General features: G+C 46.5%; 4 protein-coding genes across 5 annotated transcripts, besides 23 other annotated features; all 4 read left to right on the top strand.

Moving 5' to 3' along the window:
* Window positions 1-14: 14 nt before the first annotated feature.
* EKO05_0007751 (ESCRT-III subunit protein did4) lies at window positions 15-888 on the top strand (the record flags this gene model as incomplete). The annotated part of the gene is made up of 5 exons (XM_038941005.1): window positions 15-20; window positions 66-341; window positions 390-438; window positions 487-695; window positions 760-888. 5 exons carry the CDS (start codon window positions 15-17, stop codon window positions 886-888), a joined length of 669 nt encoding a protein of 222 aa, XP_038797109.1.
* Window positions 713-742: a tandem repeat.
* A 1,142-nt stretch (window positions 889-2,030) lies between the features above and the next one.
* EKO05_0007750 (Protein-serine/threonine phosphatase) lies at window positions 2,031-3,705 on the top strand (the record flags this gene model as incomplete). Of its 2 annotated transcripts, XM_038941030.1 has the most annotated exons (2): window positions 2,031-3,272; window positions 3,319-3,705. In XM_038941030.1, the coding sequence occupies 2 exons, from the start codon at window positions 2,031-2,033 to the stop codon at window positions 3,703-3,705; spliced, it is 1,629 nt and encodes a 542-aa protein (XP_038797110.1). The 2 variants fall into 2 exon arrangements, with proteins under 2 accessions (XP_038797110.1, XP_059493100.1); XM_059637117.1 differs by having other exon boundaries at window positions 2,031-3,705.
* Window positions 3,706-4,364: 659 nt separating this feature from the next.
* EKO05_0007749 (AMP-activated serine/threonine-protein kinase regulatory subunit) lies at window positions 4,365-5,714 on the top strand (the record flags this gene model as incomplete). Its single annotated transcript, XM_038940995.1, has 6 exons — window positions 4,365-4,517; window positions 4,592-4,715; window positions 4,767-4,916; window positions 4,967-5,323; window positions 5,376-5,485; window positions 5,535-5,714. 6 exons carry the CDS (start codon window positions 4,365-4,367, stop codon window positions 5,712-5,714), a joined length of 1,074 nt encoding a protein of 357 aa, XP_038797111.1.
* Window positions 5,715-6,211: 497 nt separating this feature from the next.
* Window positions 6,212-6,249: a tandem repeat.
* A 107-nt stretch (window positions 6,250-6,356) lies between these two features.
* Window positions 6,357-6,396: a tandem repeat.
* A 147-nt stretch (window positions 6,397-6,543) lies between these two features.
* Window positions 6,544-6,582: a tandem repeat.
* A 1,843-nt stretch (window positions 6,583-8,425) lies between these two features.
* Window positions 8,426-8,462: a tandem repeat.
* A 607-nt stretch (window positions 8,463-9,069) lies between these two features.
* Window positions 9,070-9,167: a tandem repeat.
* Window positions 9,168-9,591: 424 nt separating this feature from the next.
* On the top strand, window positions 9,592-11,190 carry EKO05_0007748 (uncharacterized protein; the record flags this gene model as incomplete). Its single annotated transcript, XM_038946365.1, has 1 exon — window positions 9,592-11,190. The coding sequence occupies one exon, from the start codon at window positions 9,592-9,594 to the stop codon at window positions 11,188-11,190; it is 1,599 nt and encodes a 532-aa protein (XP_038797112.1).
* Window positions 9,973-10,001: a tandem repeat.
* Window positions 10,113-10,135: a tandem repeat.
* Window positions 11,191-11,732: 542 nt separating the features above from the next.
* Window positions 11,733-11,983: a dispersed repeat.
* Window positions 11,979-13,844: a mobile genetic element.
* Window positions 13,843-15,075: a dispersed repeat.
* Window positions 13,845-13,867: a dispersed repeat.
* Window positions 14,640-14,677: a tandem repeat.
* Window positions 15,060-15,461: a mobile genetic element.
* Window positions 15,462-15,473: 12 nt separating this feature from the next.
* Window positions 15,474-15,477: a direct repeat.
* Window positions 15,476-21,113: a mobile genetic element.
* Window positions 15,478-15,680: a long terminal repeat.
* Window positions 15,478-21,502: part of a mobile genetic element that runs on past the window's edge.
* Window positions 19,615-19,624: an inverted repeat.
* Window positions 19,615-19,679: a mobile genetic element.
* Window positions 19,670-19,679: an inverted repeat.
* Window positions 21,114-21,138: a tandem repeat.
* Window positions 21,139-21,502: part of a mobile genetic element that runs on past the window's edge.

Raw genomic sequence — 21,502 nt, 5'->3', positions numbered from 1 at the left:
ACCGCCTAGCGACTATGAATGTATGTCCTGGCATCCTCGGGCCTCACTGTACCTGACCCTTCTAGATTGTAGAGTGGGCGTTTGGAAAGCGCATGACGCCGGCGGAGCGTCTGCGCAAGCACCAGCGAGCGCTCGAGAAGACGCAACGAGAGCTCGACCGAGAGCGCGTGAAGCTCGAGAACCAGGAGAAGAAGCTGGTTGCAGACATCAAGAAGAGCGCCAAGAACGGGCAGATGGGACCGCTACGCATACAAGCAAAGGATCTGGTACGGACCAGGAGGTACATTCAGAAGTTCTACCAGATGAGGACACAGCTGCAGGCGATATCGCTGAGGATACAGGTCGGTTGACTCGAGCGACTATGCATTTCAAACGCTGACACGAGACAGACTGTCCGCAGCAACGAGCAAATGATGCAGTCTATGAAGGGAGCCACAAGTACGTCTGGGCAGCAACATCTCCCATCACTCACCTGACAGTGTGCAGCATTGCTTGGAAGCATGAATAGGCAGATGAACCTGCCCGCTCTGCAGCGCATCGCCATGGAATTCGAAAAGGAAAACGACATCATGGACCAGCGACAAGAGATGATGGACGACGCCATCGACGACGCTACCGGTATGGAGGATGAAGAGGAGAGCGAAGACGTCGTGAACCAGGTCTTGGATGAAATAGGCATTGATCTTGGCCAAGCAGTGAGTTCCCCATCCCACAACCAAGGAAGCAAGGAAGCAAGGAAGCAGTGCTCACAATCAACAGATGGGAGAGACACCAAGCGGTCTCCAGAAAGCCGCTGTACCTGAAGGCAGAGTGGCACAGGCGGTTGGCGGCGCCGCCGACCCTGACGACGACGACCTCCAGGCGCGACTGGATAGTTTGAGGAGATGATGGAGCGGCACATGTCCTATCCGGTCTGCTTGTAGCTTTGCCCACCATAGCCAGTATTGCGGCATGATGAGGGCGTCATCAGACTGCAAGTCTCTGCTTAGTCATTCGAGAGTGGACGTCTCACACATTGTCTATCAAGACGACGAAGCCGCTTGTGAAGCTGGTTTCGTGCTGTGTAGCGCTCAATAGGGAACTTCGTCCGTCCTTCTGTCTCGCCGCGGCAGGCTAGGATCTAGTTACATGAACCAAAATCTAGAAGATTCTGCTTTCTCCACCCCACGAGCCGGCGGGCATTCCTGAAGCCTAGACTGCTGATCGTTCCTTTCACACGCCCAAGAAGAGCGTGCGACAGGCGTGGGTGCTGCATGCACTGGGAATGCGGCAAGGTCACAAGACCACGAACTGCTTCAGGGTCGTTCAGCCACGACGGCCAGACCAGCTCTGCACATTGGTAAGGCACCAGCGGGGTAGAAGCAGTCGAACACGACCCTAGAAGAGCGTACCATTCAAGCCTCGCCCCCACACTTCCCTCAAGACCGTAGGCGGTGCACGCGCACACGCACACGCACACCTGAAACAGCTCGCTGTTCCTCTGCACAACCCTCGACGCGCTACCCCTAGATCCCATCCAGTCTGAACCCTTTGCGCCTCCAGCCTCCTGCGCAGCATTATTTCGCGCTCTTCCTTGTCCGGTAACGCCGACGTCATTCCAGACTGCGCCTAGCACCAGCGATCACTATTGTCGTACGCAACGAGACGCCGCCTCCTCTCCCGTTCACAGCTTGACATCTCACACGCGCCCCTGTTCGAATATCACCACCCCTGGCTACCGCACACCGTACGTGTACCTATCCGGTTGATATACTGTACACGTCGACGCACGGACTCGTTCTGATTGCCCCTCTTTGCCTGCCCTGCGTGTCGTCTGTTCGCTTGAGGAGAGCTTGCGCTGATATCCAGGATCCTACGTAGGCCCTTGACGTCACATTCCAGCACGTCCAATTCGCCCACTTCCGGACATTTCCCCGCGTAGAGCAGTCCGTTCTATCCGCTAGTCGGTCCCCGAACGCTATCGCGAAGCCTTCAATCTGGCAGGTAACAAGCACCGTAGCTTCTCCAGTAACGGAGGCTTGCTGAATCGCATGTTTGGCACCTCTCCTGGAAAAGACGACGAAGTGGTTATTAACGACGGCCCCGCCGTCAACGATCCACGAGGGTCTGCGCCAGCCGCTCCGATGAGCAACGCAATCCCCTCCGGCAACGGACTGGACCGCAAAGCCAGCGATGCCTCGAACCCCAACGTGGAGAAGAAGCGACGGAGTAGTGGCGTGTCGCGTGCAAGGGATATGTTCTCGAGCGCAAAACAGTCGCTGCACTTTAGTTCTAATCCCAACGCTGCCTCTCCGCCTGCAGCTGCGCCTGAGAAAGCAGAGACGCCCATCCAGAAGCTTGGAAGGTCAGACGCGGCTCTCAGCGTTCCCCAGGGCTCTCTCAACAACTCTGCTGGCGAGTCTGCGCCTGGACCGCGCTCGACGTTCCGAGTCGGAGTCACAGAGGATAAGAACAAGAAATGCAGACGAACAATGGAGGACACGCACGCATATCTTTACAACTTCCTAAGCACACCCGCGCCTTCCTTTGGTGGCGAGAAGAGAGTCTCGACGTCGGACGCTGGTTCGGCACTGTCTGAGATGACGAGCCAGCAGGTCGCCGAAACCGACAATGGGTACTTTGCGATTTTCGATGGCCATGCCGGAACGTTTGCCGCCGACTGGTGTGGAAAGAAACTTCATTTGATTCTGGAAGAAACCATCAAGAAGAACCCCAACACACCCATCCCAGAGCTGCTCGACCAGACTTTCACAACGGTCGACAATCAGCTCGAGAAACTACCGCTCAAGAACAGCGGGTGCACTGCAGTCACAGCCGTTTTGCGGTGGGAAGACCGAGTACCCAATGCTCAGTCGTCGACTGGCTCAGTTCTCTTTGCTCCTGCCGCAGTATCCGCTGTCAAGAACGAGGGCGGGGATGCAAGCCAGGTGGAAACTACTGAAGCACACGCGGTGGCGGACCGGTTACAACATGAGGCTAGCCGCCAAAGGGTGCTGTACACGGCCAACGTTGGCGATGCACGCATAGTCCTTTGCAGAAACGGCAGGGCTCTTCGTCTTTCGTATGACCACAAAGGCAGTGACGAGAACGAAGGCCGTCGTGTAGCCAGCGCCGGCGGGTTGATCCTCAACAACCGCGTGAATGGCGTACTTGCTGTCACGCGAGCACTTGGCGATGCCTATATGAAGGACCTGGTCACGGGCCATCCTTACACAACCGAGACGGTCATTCAAGCAGACCAGGACGAGTTCCTGATCTTGGCTTGCGATGGTGTAAGTAGAGCGTGTTCAAGTTGATTACCTACGCTAACCTGCATAGCTCTGGGACGTCTGTTCCGACCAGGAGGCCGTTGACCTTGTTCGCCAAATCCAAGATCCGCAAGAAGCGTCGAAGAAGCTTGTCGACTACGCTCTGGCACGCTTCTCGACCGACAACCTCTCGTGCATGGTCGTCCGCTTCGACAACAAGGCTGTCAGACAGCGCAAGAACGAGGGTGCCATGGGCGTGGAGGGCGATGTGCTGACTGCCAAGGGCAATGTGACAGAAGCCGAAGCCATCGTAGCGCAAGCACGCAAGTCGATTGGTGAGCCACAGCAGTCTGTTGAGACGGCCACGGCCGAGATGATTCAGAAAGAAAAAGAGAAGGAAGCAGGGCCTGAGCTGAACTTGGCCGCGGCGCAGGCAGCCCAGAAGCATCCAGCTTAGGTGTGCACGGGGGAAGGTAGTCGATGCCCAGAGAAGAGGGGCGGCAGTGTGTTGTTTTGGGCACGTACTGTGCCTGGGTGTTCATCTCCTAGGTCTTTCCGTTGTATGCATGCCCCCGTTTTAGCCGTACCATGTCCCCGTTTTAGCTGTACCATGCAAGCCAGGCGTTCTGGCGGAGAGTGAAGTCTTGCTATGGCTATGACGGCGATCTGACGTGTGAAGTATGTATCTGTGACTCTGCAAGTGTGTATCTGTGACTCTGCAAGTGTGTATCTGTGACTCTGCAAGTGTGTATCTGTGACTCTGCAAGTGTGTATCTGTGACTCTGCAAGTGTGTATCTGTGACTCTGCAAGTGTGTATCTGTGACTCTGCAAGTGTGTATCTGTGACTCTGCAAGTGTGTATCTGTGACTCTGCAAGTGTGTATCTGACTCTGCAAGTCTGTACCTGTGACTCTGCAAGTCTGTGGGTGTGTGCTGGGATGCCCCGCGCAAGGTCTGTGCCCGTTTGCAGCACTTCCCCACGATCCAGGATCAAGGCGCAAGGCGCAGGGCGCGCTCGACCCACCTTTTAGCTTTCGACGCTACGCCGGTGAGCTGCACAGTGCACACATCCCTCCATGCGGCTCTGGCTCCATCCTCGCGAGCATCGCAGCAACCATGTCGGGCGACACCGAAGCCCGCCCTAACGAAGCCCGCCCTAACGAAGCCCGCCCGACCTTTGTCTCACCACGCACCCTGCTCGAGCAGGCACGACCGATCCTGCCCCCGCGCACCTTCACCGCGCTCGACCGCGAGCAGCTAGACGGCCTGGTAGGCCCCCCGCACGGCCGACATGACAAGACCAAGACCAAGAACAAGAGCAGAAAAAAGACTGACCGCCACAGCGCACCATTCGCGCCTTCCTCAAGGCCAGAACCAGCTATGACGTGCTGCCCATCAGCTACCGCCTCATCATCCTCGACACCGCCCTGCGCGTGCAGAAGAGCCTGAACATCCTCACACAGAACGGTGGGGCACACGCGCGCATCCTGTGCGGCTCCAGCGACTGACGACCTCCAGGCATCGTATCAGCGCCGTTATGGGACTCGAAATCCTCCACTTTTGCAGGCCTCCTTACCACCGCCGACTACATCAACGTCATCCAGTACTACTGGCAGAATCCGGATGCTCTCCAAAAGGTGGACAAGTTCCGCTTGAGCAGTCTACGAGGTGCGCTTCCCCATTGCACACCGCCCCCTTGCCATGGCTAAGCCCAGCAGAGATCGAGAAAGCCCTAGGTGTCAAGCCCATCGAAACAATATCCTGCCACCCGGACCGTCCCGTCTATGAAGCATGTCGCAAGATGCTCGAGTCCCGCGCGCGCCGTATTCCTGTGGTCGACTTCGACGACGAGACGAAACGCACCATGGTCGTCTCTGTCATCACCCAGTACCGCATCCTGAAGTTCATTGCTGTCAACGTCAAAGAGACGCAGAAGCTGCGCAAGCCGCTCAGGGAGATGAACGTGGGCACGTACGACGATATCGCGACGTGTTACATGGACACACCCGTCATGGATGTCATCCACCTTCTGGTCAAGAAGAATATTAGCAGTGTGCCTATTGTGGACAAGCAGGGTATGCTTTTCGCTTCCAACGCAAGACGAGAGCAGTCGGTTAACAATTTCAGGCACGGTGCTCAACGTCTTCGAATCCGTGGACGTCATCGCCTTGATCAAAGGTGGATCATATGACGACCTGAATCTCACAGTAGGCGACGCGCTGTTGAAGCGCTCACCGGTAGGCTTCCCTCTTCCATCCCCACAGCAGCACCACTCACAGTTCTCAGGATTTCCCCGGCATCTTCACTTGCTCAGTCCAGGACAGCATGTCGACGATCTACGACACAATCCGTAAATCACGTGTCCACCGCTTCATCGTCATAGACGACAATGCAAAACTCAAGGGAGTCCTCACACTAAGTGATGTACTCGAATTCACATTACTGGAAGGCGTGGACGACGAGTAGCACGGCGTCGATCCAAGACCTGAGAGTGCGCCCATCAAGCGTGGGCGGCTGTATCGAGACGAGCCAGATATCGAGTAAGCAAGGAAGTCGAGATGAGCCAGGCATCGAGTAACAAACGAAGTCGAGAGGGTAGCGACAGAGGCACGCTCGAGGCGCACAGCGCGCAACACCACATGAACGACATGACATGGCACATGGCACGGCGTACTGGATCGGAAAGAGAGGTGTTTGTTCATATATCCAGAGGCGGCGCGATTCTTTCTTCCTTTTGCTCAAGCAAGCCTATATATAGACACTCGATATCTGCTTCCACTTCTCCCACTACTGATGCTCATCCCGTTCCCATCAAGGCTTCTGCTTTTCCTTGTCCTTTTACCACTCTCCCCACCGGCCCGAGAAGCGATTTGACACTCACTTCGACGACGTGATGCAGCGCGGTGTTTCAGTCGCAGTTGGCATGGTTTTGCGGTGTTGCGCGGGTCTGATGCGCGGTGTGTTTTGGTCTTTGGCTTTGGCTTTGGCTTTGGCTTTGGCTGTCGATATGTGCGGGGGGGTGGAGGTGGAGGTGGATGGATGGGTAGTCAAGACGTGGGAAAGTGAGAGGTTCAAGATTCTGGGTGCGAGGTTCAAGAGTGCGCTTCCGTGGGGTTGTGAAGGTGGTGGTGGTGGTGGTGATGGTGGTCTCGGGTGCTGTAGGCGTGTTGAAACGCGGGGGCGTGCTGCGTGTTTTGGACAGGTGAGTGACGGGGAGTTGTGTTGGGTTTGGGTGCTTTGGGTATGACTTGTTGATGGGGGTTTGTTTGTGGGCGATTGGGATGCTGGCAGGTTACTTGTGTGGAGTTGCGCTTCTGCTCTTGCTTGGCTTGTGGAGATGGTGTTTGTTTGCGATAGATCTAGAAGACTCGGCGTTACGCGTTCATGTGCTGCAATCGCTTGGTATGTCTTTCTTAGCACGAGAACTCGGACTTTATCAGAACCGCTCATTCAGGGATTCTAGGGGGTTTGGCCGTGACTGCCGTCTTACCCCAAGGTAAGATCGATGAGTGGTCAGAAACCTAGTCTTCTGTTCCGCCGGGGTCCGGTTGGCACCGGCGACAACGCCGCTCAGCTGTGAATGCTAGCGAAGGGTGAGGCACTTCAACCTGGTGAATCTAAACGGAGAGCTGTGTGGTCTTCCCTCCTCACCAACGCCAAGCAATCGAAAGAAACTTGCGTGCCTCAGCCGGGTGTTCGAGTGCAAGCATGGATGACCAAGCATCGCTGAAATATCTGTTCGGTAACCCAGATGCCAGACAGGTGGAAGTGGAGAAAGCGATCGTCAACAATGCATGGGTGCTCGACCCTGGTCAATATAACGTCGACAATCTAATCTCCTCCGCATTGCAAACGGCGAATCCGTTGCCTCATGTTGCCAACGGGAGCGGAGGGTTCCTCGTCATGCCGACCAGGCCCGCGTGAAACATTGGGTTTATTTGAGGCCGCGCTTATATATGTTTTGGTAGCGAGCGGCAGTCAACGTGTTTCCTACCGACTGGGAATCTCGAACAAATGCGTGTCAAGGCTGACACGCATTTGGAGTGTCAGCCTCGTCGTTGCCCGTGTCAAGGCTGTAAGGTTCCGAGTAACAGATGCGACGAATGAGTAGTGGATGGTAGGGCAGTCACGTGAGCTGGGTACAAGATTGCGTGAACGAGATGTGCTTGAGGTCTGCAAGCAAGGATCTCGAGTGCCGGTGGCTCGGAGAAGGAAAGGCAACTCCGGGCAGGACCAGAGCCCGTTTCAGAGGCCCGAATTGGATCGAGGGTTAGCAAGCGTTCTGCAGGGCCAATGCTACCGAAATGAGTGAAGAGCACAGGCCGCTAGATGAGACGGTTTCAGACCAGATCAGCAGGGCTTCCCCGGCACATGGAACGGAGAGGGGAAAAGCAGGATGAGGCCACGCGAGCAGAGGAGGTCTTTGAGAGTGCGATGTTCGAGGGTGACGCGTACTGCGACAGCAAGGCAAGGCGGTGTTTGCGTGCCTTAGCAATGCGGTGTCCACCGAATGCTGAAGGACGCGCGTGAAGGCTTATCAGTACGGGAGGCTGTTGCCGGAATGCACTGCAGATTGCACATGGAAAAGACGGGTGGGAGCGAGCGTCGAGGTGCTGACAGTCGACGGTTGACGGCGGCGCAACGCTCGAGTCTCGCCAGGCTCGTGCAGTAGCTCGGTGGGGAGCAAGATGCAGCACGACGGCGGCAATGTTGGATGGCAGGAATGCACAAATGGCTTTGCATGTCTCGGTGAAGATGCGCGGCTTACATGGTATAATTAGAAATGGAGAGCAGCAGCTGTTCACGGCTGAGTGCGGGCGGGAGACGGCCTCGAGGCATGCTGGCCAACGTCGCAGGGCGCACGAGTAGATTCGCTCCTTTGGCGCCGTTGGTCACCGGCCGCTGCGAATGAATGGACGTGGGCGGCGGACAGACGCCGTCGCGGTGGGGGAGCGCGTGTTGCGGTGTGCGAAGGCCCGGCTGCTCGAGCAATGAGAGGGCGGGCTGTTTGGACGAGAAGCGTCTGCTGGCCACGTCCCTTGCTCTGGTCGTGCTGGTGCTGGCGACTCGAAAGGCCGAGTCGGAGGGAGTGCAGCACTGCAGCCAGGGACGACTGACAGCCCGACAGCGAACCCTGGTGCTGCCAGAGAAGAATCCACTGATTCCACTCCCACCTACTCAGCGGCTCAGCGGCTCAGCGGCTCAGCGGCTCAGGCCCACGCTCCGACTCGGACTCGCCAGTCCTGCGGACCTGCAGTGAAGAGGACGGCGAAAATGAAAGTGCCCGTCCAGGGAAGCGGACGGCAATGCACTGCAGTCTGCAGCACGATCAGCGCAGGATCAGGGCGGCAGGCGCATGGCCGCCCGTCGTTTCATCGTCTGCACCAGTGCACCCAGTGCTGCAGCGTGTCAGGGGTCGTGGTGGAGTGGCCCAATGCACCCTAGGCCTCCCTCCCTGCGCGCGCTAGGGCAGTCAGAAGCCAGCAGAGCCAGCAGGCATCAAATACTCGCCTCCCTCGTCTGCCCTCGTCCGCTGTCCGCTGGTCACCTTTTCTCCTGGCCCCCTCCGAGCTCTCGCCCTTTCCCTCCGACCGCTACGCTGCCTCTTCACCCACTCTCTTCTCTGCCTCCGTCCAGCTTTGCATCTTCTACCGTCCCACTTGCTTGGACTGCTTACCCACCGCCTTAATCTACGACGCTTCAGAGAGCACGCGCCAGTCCCGTTGCTCCTGCCTGTCTGTGCGAGCCAAGTCAGCAAGTCAGCAAGTCGACTGCATCACCACCACCAGCCGTATCGACCGTTTGTGCATCATCGTGCACCCTCTTGCTCCTGCTCCTGCTCCTGCTCTCGCTCCTGCTCTCGCTCCTGCTCTCGCTCTTGCTCTCGCTCTTGCTCTCGCTCTTGCTCTTCCTACTGCTGCCAGCTGTCAACTGCAAACCGCAAGCACGCCCGCATCACGCCTGCATCACGCCTGCATCACGCCTGCATCACGCGCCTGCCTGTCTCGCCAATCGCTCCTTCCGTCCTCAGCTAGACGCGTTGGACCCTGCAACCTGCCTTTGACAGCAGCCTAGCGAGTGGACCGCGACTGAAGCACCCTTTGTTAATAGCTCCAACTGCATTGCATTGCCCATCGGCCGGACTTCGATCACAACGCTACCTTACCCTCACGATCAGTACGATCCTTAATCACGTAATCGCAACGAAATCCTTGCCCAAGTCTCCCTCGACTCCCTCGACTCGAGACACCACCTTCCATTCTGTATCCTTTCTGGTCTGCATAGCGCATCTTCCTCGCTGCAGCCTCACCCTTTGTTCGCACCCTTCTTCAACGATTTCCAAATGAGCATGGACGCTGGCGGTCTTGCTCAAATGTCCTACAACAACTTCCAGTCTCAGGGCTTCGGCAACCCGACCCCGAGTTTCGCCTCTCGCGGGAAGGGAGCTGCCCTCAAGCGTCTCAGCGTCGCTTCTCCTCCCAAGGTCGCCTCGATTGCCGAGAACGAGGTGCAGACGCCTCGCACCAGCCGCTCCCATCTGCTGGCCGGCCTCCGCACTGCGCCCAAGACTCCTTCGTCTGCCCAGCCCCCTGCGTCTGCCCCCTACAACCAGCGCCAGCACAACATCGGCGGAAACCAGAACAACCGCCTCTCCAGGAACTTCAACCAAAACGGTCCCCAGACTGCCGTTGGCTCCGGCTTCGGCGCTGCTCACCAGTACACCCAGCAGCAGCAGCAGCAGCAGCAGCAGCACATGTACTACGATCAAGTTTTGGCTCCTCCTGCGATGCAGTACGACGATGGCGAGATGGACCCTGCTGTTGCTGCCCAGCTCCTTGCTACTGAGGTCTACCTGGCCCAGAGGCAGCAGCAGCTTCAGCAGCAGCTTCTTGCTCTTACTGCCCAGCAGTTTGGCAACATGAACATGAACGGCATGCGCCAGTCGCAGCAGTTCCCTGCTACGCCCTTGACCAACGCCTATGGCCAGCAGTTCCAGCAGAGCGCCCCGGCCGTTCAGGAGACTGGACAGCCTGGTATATACCTGGTCTTGAACCAGATGACCGGCCAGTACCAGTACGTCGTCGACTCCAACTACCAGCAGGAGGACAACCTGTCGCAATCTCCGCCACCGCCAACACCTGGATTTGCGCATTCTCCTCCCAAGGTCGACACACCTGTCCTCCACGTTTCTCCCCCCAACGAGGTCAACCCCAGCCCTTGGGCCCGCAGCAACTCGCCCCCGAAGAAATCCGTGACCCCGCCCCAGGACGTTGTCCCGCTTCCGCCGCCATCCGCCAACGCTTTCCGCAGAAGCCACAAGAAGCAGCCTTCGTCGCTTGCTCTTGACTCCAGGGCTGAGATGCCCGAGGGTCCCAAGTCTGCCTTTGTCCGCTCTGTTGGTTTCCCAGCTACTCCCATGACCGGCACATTCGGACCCGGTCAAGCACGTGCTGGAGAGCACCCTGTCCGCCAGCCCCGTGGACCGCCTTCGATCGAAGAGCTCAAGGCCAGCCCCACCTCCAAGCATGAGGGTAGCAAGAACTTTGCTGCTCGCCAGCGCCGCCAAGCAATCAGCAACCTTGTTCGTGCCGGCATTGGTCGCCGGGGTCAGCGCAACGGAAGCGGCAGCGCTTCTCCCGACAGCGAGAACTTCCCCTCCTCGGACAACGATTCCGACAGCGTGCACAGCGGCGGCAGTGGCAGTCTTTCCGGCAGGCCCAGCATTGGCAGCCTTCGTGCTGTTGCTAACGGCGCCATCGGCTCGGAGCGCCAGGCGTCCAAGGAGCGCTCTCGCGGTACCTCCATCGATCGCTCTTACACCGCGACCAGTGTAAGCAGTGAGGAGGGTTTTGTCGATGTCCGCCCCACGCTCGGCCAGCGCCGCTCGACGCCGAAGCTCATCTTCACCAGTGCTGAGAAGCGCAAGAGCACCATGTTTTAGACACTCGAAAGAATCACCACTGGGAACTAGCTTCCTTTGTGCATATCACTGAGATATCATCACGATACTGCAGTCTTACGGCCCGTTACGACTCTTTCCTTCATGTTCTGCGTTTGGCGAAGTGCATACGGCGGGATTCAGATTTGCCTTCATTTTTCTTCGAATACTACGATTACCATTCGTCTCTGCTCTAGTCCTACCTCGGGACTTCAGGAGATCCTCTTTTGAACTTCTTGTTTCCAACCTTTACGCGAACTGCTTTTAATGCGCATGCGGATGACTGTATTTGTTATCTGCACGTTTTTGGGACAAAGTACATTGGAAACCGAGGATATTATGCTTCATGGACAACGAGCTCTGCGCCTGTGGCTGGAGCTCATTGCACTCTTTGAGCTTTTGTTTGTCAACCATGTGAGAAGGGTGTAAGAAGCTGAAGGAAGTACGAAAGTACAGATACGGTGGGTGGGGGTGGGCTATATAGGATGAGAACCTGAATGTCACACTCTTTAACCGAATCAAAAGTTCCCATGCATTGTTGACAATGGAGGGGATTAGGTGCTTTTCTGTGTCGTACTTACTAGATTTCGGCAGCCAACCGGGTTGGGTATGGCAGGTCGCTCACCCCTGACTGGCTCTAGTAGGACTTTAGACAAGACAAAAAATAAGGTTTACAGCAGAGGGGTTTAGGTTAATTAAAGTACAGTAAATCTAGCATATTAGCAATTATCTTTTTATCTTAGATTTGTTAGTAAATATATATATAATATAGACGCTAATTAACACCTTACAACGTACTCCACAGGTAAGCGGATTAAACAGGTGAGCGGATCACTCTGCCAAGACCACACCAAATTTCTACCCTATTATAGCTTACATTAGCCTACTTTGGCCTTATATATAGTAGTGCAGTATATAATATTATTTAGAAACATCTTCTATAGCCTTCTTATATATATATAAGTTATATCTAATATTATAGCACTTTGTACAGCGTTTTTAGGTTACTTCCCCTCCTTTAGCGCGTACTTGCTTCTTTGCCTTCTTACTATTACTACGCGCCCTAAACTTAGTTAGAGTAGTTAATTAAAGGCCTTTCTTAGCTGTTAGGACTCTCTTCTGCTATAATTGCTTTCTTTTATACAATTTACATTGCATAGCAGCCTTATTTGCTGCTTAAAGCCTAGTAATCTTCCTTTAAGCTAACACTAGCTTGTGCGCTACTATAGCTGCGCCTTTAGCAAGCTTTTTAAAGGCCTTAACTATTAAAGTTAGTAAGCTGCTTACATACCTTTAAATCCTCTCTTAAACTAGCGTTAATTGCAACCCTAATTGCAGGGTAGTGCTTAGGGTTTAGGACTGCTAGGGCTCATCTTCTACAGTAGGTAGTGGTAGGGTACGTAGGCGGACATTAAGACCTATTATAACCTGTTCTGGGTTAAGGGGGACTATTCTAGCGCCTTAGAAGCCTTCTTAGATATTGCTAGAAGTAAATGTCTCCTTATAGGCGTCTATAAAGTATAGTAGGAACTTAGTTTTAGTAATATAAGTAATATAGTTATATATAAGATTCTTAGCTTAGCGCCTATATACCTTCTTTAGAGGGGCAAAATAACCTATATCTAGTGGTTATAAGAGGTAAGATAAGTGTAGAGGCATATATAGTATAACAATCTTTGCTTCCTTATAGTATTATTAGAAGTTAAGGGAGTTATAGCTCTTATAGCTGTTAATAAGGAGCAGCTAGTATACTCCTTAGGTGCGCGTCTTTATATAGGCATTAAAGTGCTTTAACTAGTCTAGACTAAGCTTGTTAGTAGTCCATCTGTTCTTAGAGACTCTAATAACCTAGTTATAGGGTAGATTGTCCTCTTTATACTAGGCAGAGAGGTAGTTGCAGCCTTTAAAGATAATAAAGGGTAGAATAGCCTACCCTATGCTATTAATGCCCTATATAACTGTTGTCTACTCTTAATTACCCTGCTGCACTGCCTTTAGCTGTCCTTAACGCTCTAAGCCTGTAATAACTGCTTCTATTAATATCTAGCCTATTATAAAGCCTATCTTATTAAAGTTGTATATGTTATTGTCCTAGATACTATACTTAGCTTTAACATTTGCTATAAGCCTAAACTAGCCCCTAATAATCTCTAGATCCTTATAGAGGGCTCTCTTGTAGTTATACTTGCAATTAAACCTTACTTTAAGGTTAGGGCAGCGCTTAATAAACGTGTTAGGCTAGTTTATACTAACATAGCCTATATTATGCTTAGCACGCAAAGAATTAGCTATATTAGCTACAGTAGCCAGCTAAGAGGTAAATCCTTATATATCTAGCTTAAGGATATACTTAGCAATTACGTCCTCCTTAGTCTAGTCTATAATCTGTTAAACTGGTGTATAATTAGCTTGTGCAGGTTGTTCTGTGTATTAAGTGTGTAGTGTGCTGTAAGGCGTGTTATATATAGCTGCAGCGCGTTACAGAGTAAGCATTGCGTCTTATTTAATTGCCTAGAGCGCAAGCTGTATTGCAGCTTCTCTTAAGGGCGTAGATTAATGTTGTTGTTGAGGCATTGCGTGGTAAGGTGGAGGTTTGGTGTGGTCTTGGCAGAGTGATCCGCTCACCCGTTTGATCCGCTCACCTGTGGAGTACGTTAGTGTTTAGTTTTATAACCTAGTATCTCTAAACTACCTCTAACAATGTAATTACTGCTGCCTCTACTACTATTACTGTTATTACCTAGCTAGATAAGAGTAAAGGTCTAAAGTGGCTATAGAGACTATCCTGCTAGTTTACTATCTTTAAAGCAATGCTAAATATATAGTTATCTAAGGCTAACAGTAGGATTAATAATAAGCTATTTTGCTTTTTTACTTAGTTTATAAAGGTAGAGATAAAGGAGCTAGCTGTAAGTCTTAACCTGCTACTTAAATATAGTAGTAATAAGAGATCTAGGTATCTGTTAGCATTAGTCTCTTTACTAGAGGAGGCCTTACTAGTGTTTTACTAGCGTGCTACTTACCTATTAGCCTTTAGCTATGTTATCTACGTATTTAGTAGGAGTTGTTTATAGCTTAGGGCTGTCTAGAATAGTGTTTTACAGTACATCTAGGGTACATAGAGTAGTTAGATTAAGTTAGATTTAAGTATAATAAAACAACTAATAATAGAGGTATACTGTAAAGCTATTAGTAGCTTACTTATAACTGCTAACAACCTTATATTTAGCTTTGTTAATAGTATAGAGATTGTAGTTTACAGACCTATATTTGTAGATTAGTAACTGTACTACTCTAGTTATAAAAAGTAACACTTACTTGTCTATATAGCAGTTATCTTACCTAACAGATTATTTAGTAGTTGCTTTGCTAGCGTCCTATTATCTAGTAGAGACGTAACTGCATGTATTATACTTAACTTTAGCAGCTAACTTAGTGCGTTAATAAGCTAGCTACTACTAAACTAGTACTAATACGTGTATAGTAATACAGCTTTTAGAAGCTAGGATTATATGCTAGGACTGTATAAGGATGTTAACAGAGAGTACTTAATACCTACGTAGAAGAAGATTAATTAGTAGTTATTAACTAAGCAGATAGTAGTTAAGTAGGGCTTTAGTAGGGTAAAACAAAACTTTAAAATACTCTAACTACGCACCTTATTAATTACTAGGTTATTACTAATTAGGATCTATATACTAGTTTTCTTATTTCTATAGAATTACTAGACCTGCCTAAGGTAGATAAATTAGATTATGCAGTTATTTAGTATAAAGGTGCTATTACTAGAGGAGTACGTAAGTAGTAAATTTAAGTTAAATTAGGAGTAGAAGTGTAGGATAGCAGCAATTATAGAAGATTTAGTGTATTAGTATTAAGTTTTACTATAACGCAAATAAGGCTGCTACGCGACGTAAATCGCATAAAAGAAAGCGATTACAGCAGGAGGGAGTCCTAACAGCTAAGGAAGGCCTTCGATTAACTACTCTAACTAAGTTTGGGGCGCGTGGTGATGGTAAGAAGGCAAAGAAGCAAGTGCGCGCTAAAGGAGGGGAAGTAACCTAAAGACGCTGTACAAAGTGCTACAACGTTAGACATAACTTGCGTACATGTAAGAAGGCTGTAGAAGATGTTTCTAAATAATATTATGTACTGCACTACTGTATACAAGGCTAAAGTGGGCTAATGCGAGCTATAATAGGGTAGAAATTTGGTGTGGTCTTAGCAGAGTGATCCGCTCACCTGTTTAATCCGCTTACCCGTGGAGTACGTTATCTAACATGCTTATAGTGTTAGGCGCTAGGCCTAGGGGTACCTCTGCTAGTCTTAGCGAGCTACCATAGGGCTAGCCAGCCCAGACTATATAAAGGTGTTAGAGGTTATTACTAATACTCTAGTAATTAGTCTTATTACTACACACTACGTACCTTAATACACCTACTATCCTCTTTAACCCTATCCTTCTTTATAATTACTTTATATACTCTTTATATTTTAATTACTCTTACATTATAATTAAAGATAGACCTAAGCTACTATAAGTCTTAAACTAAATTATCTAGGCTTACTGTCTTTAGAGAGGGACTAAGACAACCTACCTGTAGGAGAGCTAGTAGAGCGTAAGGTAACACCTCCCTCTGTAGATAAGGAGATACCTTAATAGACACTAAGTGTCTATAGTGCCTTAAGAGGATCTGTAGGTCCTCTAGGCAGTACACCTTACTCTAGAATTTATATCTATAGGGCAGCTTTAGCTAAAGGAGGCTAGAATAGCCTAGAAGTAGGTAATTAATAATAGGAGTTAGAAAACTTGCGTAAATAGTTGTAAGAGATAAAAGACTATAAGGAACTTTCCTCTTTCTATAAACTTAGACGCAAATACAATAAAGGAGATCTAGTAATAATCCTATCCTTCTAAAAAGTACTAAAAGGAGTAAAAAAACTATAATCTTCCTTATCTATAAACCTTCTATAACCTAAACCCCTATAGAAGTACGTAAAGCGCAACTACGCTAAATACAACTATTAGGAGAGAGATTATAAGGGATACTTCCTCTAATCCCTAGTTAATTTCCTTATAGAGGAATAAAAGATTAACTTTAGTATAAGGTACCTCTTAGAGAACCTAAAGACATTATAGTAGGCTTACTACACAACTAACTACTGTAATTAGCTAACCTAGGAACTAACGTAGTAAGAGCTAAAAAGAATTATACTAGATACTCTAGGAATACTAGCTAAATATAAGTAAGCAGTGTATAAATCCTTAAAGTAATATAAGTAGTAGAAATCTTAGTCTCCTATAGATCTATTAGACTTTATACGTCTACTATAGGAGGAACTAGGCAACTTATATATGCTAGAGCTTTAAGTCCTAGAATATGTTAGTATACTGCTCCCTAGCATATAAAAGAACTTATTCCTTATACCTAATAATTAAAGGGATATAAACCTAAAGGTAGAGGAACAAGCTAATATTATTAACTAGAGACTAGGTTAGTATAGCTAATAGCTACCTAATAAGACTCTAGCTAAGGGCAAGACAACTAACAAAGGACTACAGAAGCGCTAATTTAGTAACTCTAGGTTAGAGGGGGATATAAAAACTCTAAAAAAGTTATTTAAGTCTAAAAAGTTCTGTAAGGAGCTAGTAAAGGGCAAAAAGGGCTAAGATAGGCTATATAAGACCTAAAATGCGTGCCTTAAGTGTAGAGAAACTAGTTACTACTACCCTAACTGCCTAAAGCTAAAGTTAAACTAGAAAGACCCTGCTCTAGATAAGTTAGGAAAAGACAAGAGACCTAAGAGCTAATCTCCTCTCTTGTAGCCTATATTAAATTATCTAAGGAAAAGAAGAAAAATATCTCTCTTTATAAGGTAGTATACCTAAAATATATATGCCTACTTATAGTTAAAGTATCTATAGGTAACACAGAGAATATAGAAGCCTTAATAGATAGAGGGTTATAACTAAACTTAATTTTAGTTCTCCTAGTAAAGAAGCAGGATTTAGAGGTTACACTATTAAATAAAATAGTAGCTAAAGGTGTAGGCAGAGCAGAATTGCCTATCTATAGAGTAACTACAGTAGAAGTATCTATTATTAACTCCTATAGAAGACAGGAGGTCTAATAGATACCTTTTGTAGTTACAGACCTACAAAGGTACAAGATATACCTTAGATTACCCTAGATTAACTAGATAAATCCTAAGCTAAGCTATTTAAGCTAGTGTATACTTTTCTAAGAGAAGAAGTATAGGAACTCTCCTAAACTAGAGAAAATAGTGTTAGAAGATGCTAAAGAGTTTAAACGTACTATAAGAAGTCCCTTAGTAGATGTTTATATATATATAGTAAACTTAGTAGGTATATATAACCTAATATCTGCTAAAAAGGGCCTAATTCTAGAAGTGTATCGCAAATATGTGTACTTAGGATTAGAGGATAATGCTTAGGTCCTACTAGAGTATAGAGAGCACAACCTAGCAATTAATATTACAGAAGGAGCTACTTCCCCCTACTAACTGTTATACAGACTATCTGCAACAGAATTAGAGATACTTAGGAAGTATCTAGTAAAATATCTATAACGTAGCTAGATATAACACTTAAGGTTGCTAGCAGGGGCGCCTATTCTCTTTTTAAAGAAGAAAGACAGTAACCTATAACTGTGTATAGACTATAGAGGTCTAAATAAGATAATAGTTAAAAACTACTATCTATTGCTACTAATTACAAAGTTACTAGAACAACTAGCGTAAGCTAAGTTCTATACTAAACTAGATATATATAAGGCATATTACTATATCTAAATTAAGAAAGGGGATAAGTAGAAGACTGCGTTTTAAACTAGGTATAGATATTTTAAGTATAGAGTAATGCTGTTTAGACTTATAAATGCTCCTGCCTAATTTTAGGCCTATATAAATAAGGCACTAATAGGATTAGTTAACATAACTTATATTATGTATCTAGACAACATATTAGTATACTCTAAGACAGAGGAAGACTATATTAGACACGTTAAGGAGGTCTTAGAGAGGCTTTGTAAAGCAAACCTCTATATGCGCTTAGATAAGTATAAATAGCACTATTAATATACAGAGTACCTTAAGTACATAGTCTTACCTAAAGGGGTAAGTATTAACCTAGACAGGGTTAAAACAATCTAAGAATAGCTAATTCTGCGCATAGTTTGTAATATCTAAGTATTTATAGGCTTTATAAACTACTATTAGAGATTTATTATAGAGTTTTCTAAATTAGCCTTACTATTAACCTAATTAACCTAGAAAGGGCTAAATTTAGCTAAATCTAGTTAAGTAATAAGGAAGAAGGAGAGTTAGCCTCTTAAGCTAAGTAAAGAATCCCTATAAGCTTTCTAGAATATAAAGGATTTATTTATTAACGTACCTATTTTAGTTTATTTTATACCTAGGAGACAGACTAGGATAGAAGTAGATGCCTCTAGAGGCGCTATCTTAGGAATCCTTAGTTAACTAGTCCCTAGGAAAGGGAAGCTGGCCTAATAGAGGCCTGTAGACTTCTATTTAAAGAAGTTAATCTAAGCAGAGTATAACTATAATACTTATAACTAGGAACTTCTTATAATTGTCTAGAGCCTATAGTATTAGCGAAGAAACTTAGACAGTACCTTCTTTAAGATCTTAATAGATTACTAAAACCTAAAATAGTTTATAGAGATAAAGGCTCTTAGCTATTAGTAAGTAAGGGCATACTTAGTGCTATCTAAGTTTAACTTTGTAATTACTTATTACCTAAGGTCTACAAACCCTATAGATAGACCCTTACAGCATCCTAATTATATAAGAGAGGCGTAAGACCTCTTATAAAAGTATAATAAGGCTTTTATATAACTACTTTAGGAGATTCTAACTAGAAGAAACCCTAATGCTCTCCTGGTAGCAGCTATAACCCTTTATTTGTCTGTAAAAGGAAGAAAGGATATAAGGGATCTTAAAAGAGAAGAATTAAGAGAGAACAGTTAGATAGAGCTAACAACAGACTTAGATAACACAGACAAACTCTCTAGTACTAAAAAAGAGTTAAGTAACGTTAAAATAGGACAAAATAACCTAGAAAAAGACAATATAGCTAAGAAGAGGCGTATCTTACTTATAAGGCTAAAAGATAAAGTACAAGTTATTAAAGAATGTTATAATAACCTAATATTAGGACACTTTAGAGTATAAAGGACCTTAGAGAAGATTTAGCGCAGATACACCTAGAAGGGCATTAATAGGGATATATCTAACTACTACCACAACTGCTTAGTATGTAGGAGATTAATTGCTGCCTAACATAAACTGTACAGGTTACTATAACCTTTACTAGTGCTAAGCTAACTATAGAAGGACGTAATAATAGATTTTATTACAGAACTACCCTTTAGTAAGGTAGCTAGGCTAGTGTATAACTCTATACTAGTAGTAGTGTATAAATTAACTAAAATATCACACTATATACTAGCTAGGGCTAATTAGGATAGAAAAGACCTAGCACACACCTAGATTAGAGAAATTATCTGCTTACACAGCGCACTAGCACAAATTATCTTAGATTAGGGGCTGCTAATAAACTTAAAGACGTAGGAAACCTTTAACTACTATTTAAACTTAAGACAAGTCTTAATGTTAGCCTATTATCCCTAGACAGATAGCTAAACAGAAAGGCAAAATTAGACTCTTAAATAGTACTTATGTTGCTATTATACTCTAAAATAAGATAATTAGGCCCTATAGATTTTAATTACAGAATTTATGTATAATAATAGCATTTATACATCTATAAATATAACACCTATCTAAGCCTGTTATAGTATAGATCTAAGGAGCACAGATTAGCCTACTTTAGCATTAAAAGGTAGAGAATTTCCCCTTATAAAGGAATTAGCTGCTAGAGTTATTGCCTTATAGGCTACCTGCAAAGTAAATATAGAAAAGTTAAACAAGTATTAAAAAAAGCACTTAGATAAGAAACAACTACTAGTACCCTTTAAAGTAGGCGATAAAGTACTAGTCTCTAGTAAGAATATTAGGACAGTACGCCTAAAAAAGAAGCTAGACTAAAAATACCTAGAACCTAGGACTATTATAGCCTAGATTAGCCCTAGTGTATATAGAGTAGACCTGCTAGGAATAAAAGGGATTTATCTAGTATTCTATGCATTACTGCTAGACCTATATATACTAAGAAGTTAACTTCTAATTATATAGAAATAAATATAAGAACTTATAGTTAAAGGGGAAGAGAAGGTGTAGAATGTAGAAAAAGTCCTTAACAGAAGGCAACTAGATAATAGACAGTAGGAATACCTTATTAAGTAGAACAGATTCCCTAAATTAGAAAACTCCTAGGAAATTAGCAAAAGTCTTTCTAAAGAAGTGCTAAAATAATACTAGAAAACTATAAAGTAACTGCTTAGACTGCGTAATAAGATATTAAGGTTAAAGTCTAAAAAAGGGGAGGACTAAAAAGGCTAAATACCTTTACTTAATTATAATTTTTTCTTATAGGGGTTTTTTAATTAATAAGTGTTTAATAGTTTACACTAAGGGAAAATATAACCCTATCTTACCCTAAGAAATATAGACTAGCTAAAGTAGATATCTTTTAGCCTATTATAGCTATTTCTAATATAAGGAGATAAAGAAAGTTACACGCTATGTTATATAGTTACAATTATAAGCAAATATAGGAGAATTAGTATAGAAAAACACCTTTCTAGTATTATTTAGACTATCTTAGAGTGTAATACACCTAATTGCTATATTAGCCTAAAACTATCTACAAACTACAAACTTAGGTATTATTAATCTAAACCTTCTATTATAGGGAATATCTATTAACTATAACTACTACTATAGGTATAAGTAGTAGCCTTGCAACCACTATAAGGCTTCTTAGCAGCAGCAGCAGCAGCAGCAGCATTAGCAGCGGCCTGTTCGGCAGCTTCCTGCTCCTCCCGCTCCTCCTAGAGCTAACCTAGGGTCTTACTAGTACCTGCGATCTGGTACTTTAACTAAAAGAAGTTAGATATTGTTAAAACAGGTTAAAACGTGCTATAATACCTTCTTACAGGGGGTAATAGGTGCACCTAGATTAGACTTGCTACTACTCTCCTCTAATATCTTCTTTTGCTTTATCTTAGCCTTAACAGCGCTAGCCTTAGATTAATCTTGCTTCTTAATATAGATGCTAGATAAGGTTAACTTACGTGCGCAAGTATTGCTATTATAGAGTGTAAGTAGCTCTTCTTATAGTAAATAGTTCCTATAAAGGTTAGATTATGCT

This window comes from Ascochyta rabiei, chromosome 13, assembly GCF_004011695.2.
Source record: "Ascochyta rabiei chromosome 13, complete sequence".
Taxonomy (NCBI): Eukaryota; Fungi; Ascomycota; class Dothideomycetes; order Pleosporales; family Didymellaceae; genus Ascochyta; species Ascochyta rabiei.
The sequence above is the reverse complement of the archived record's forward strand: the minus strand, read 5'-3'. Positions and strand labels throughout refer to the sequence as shown.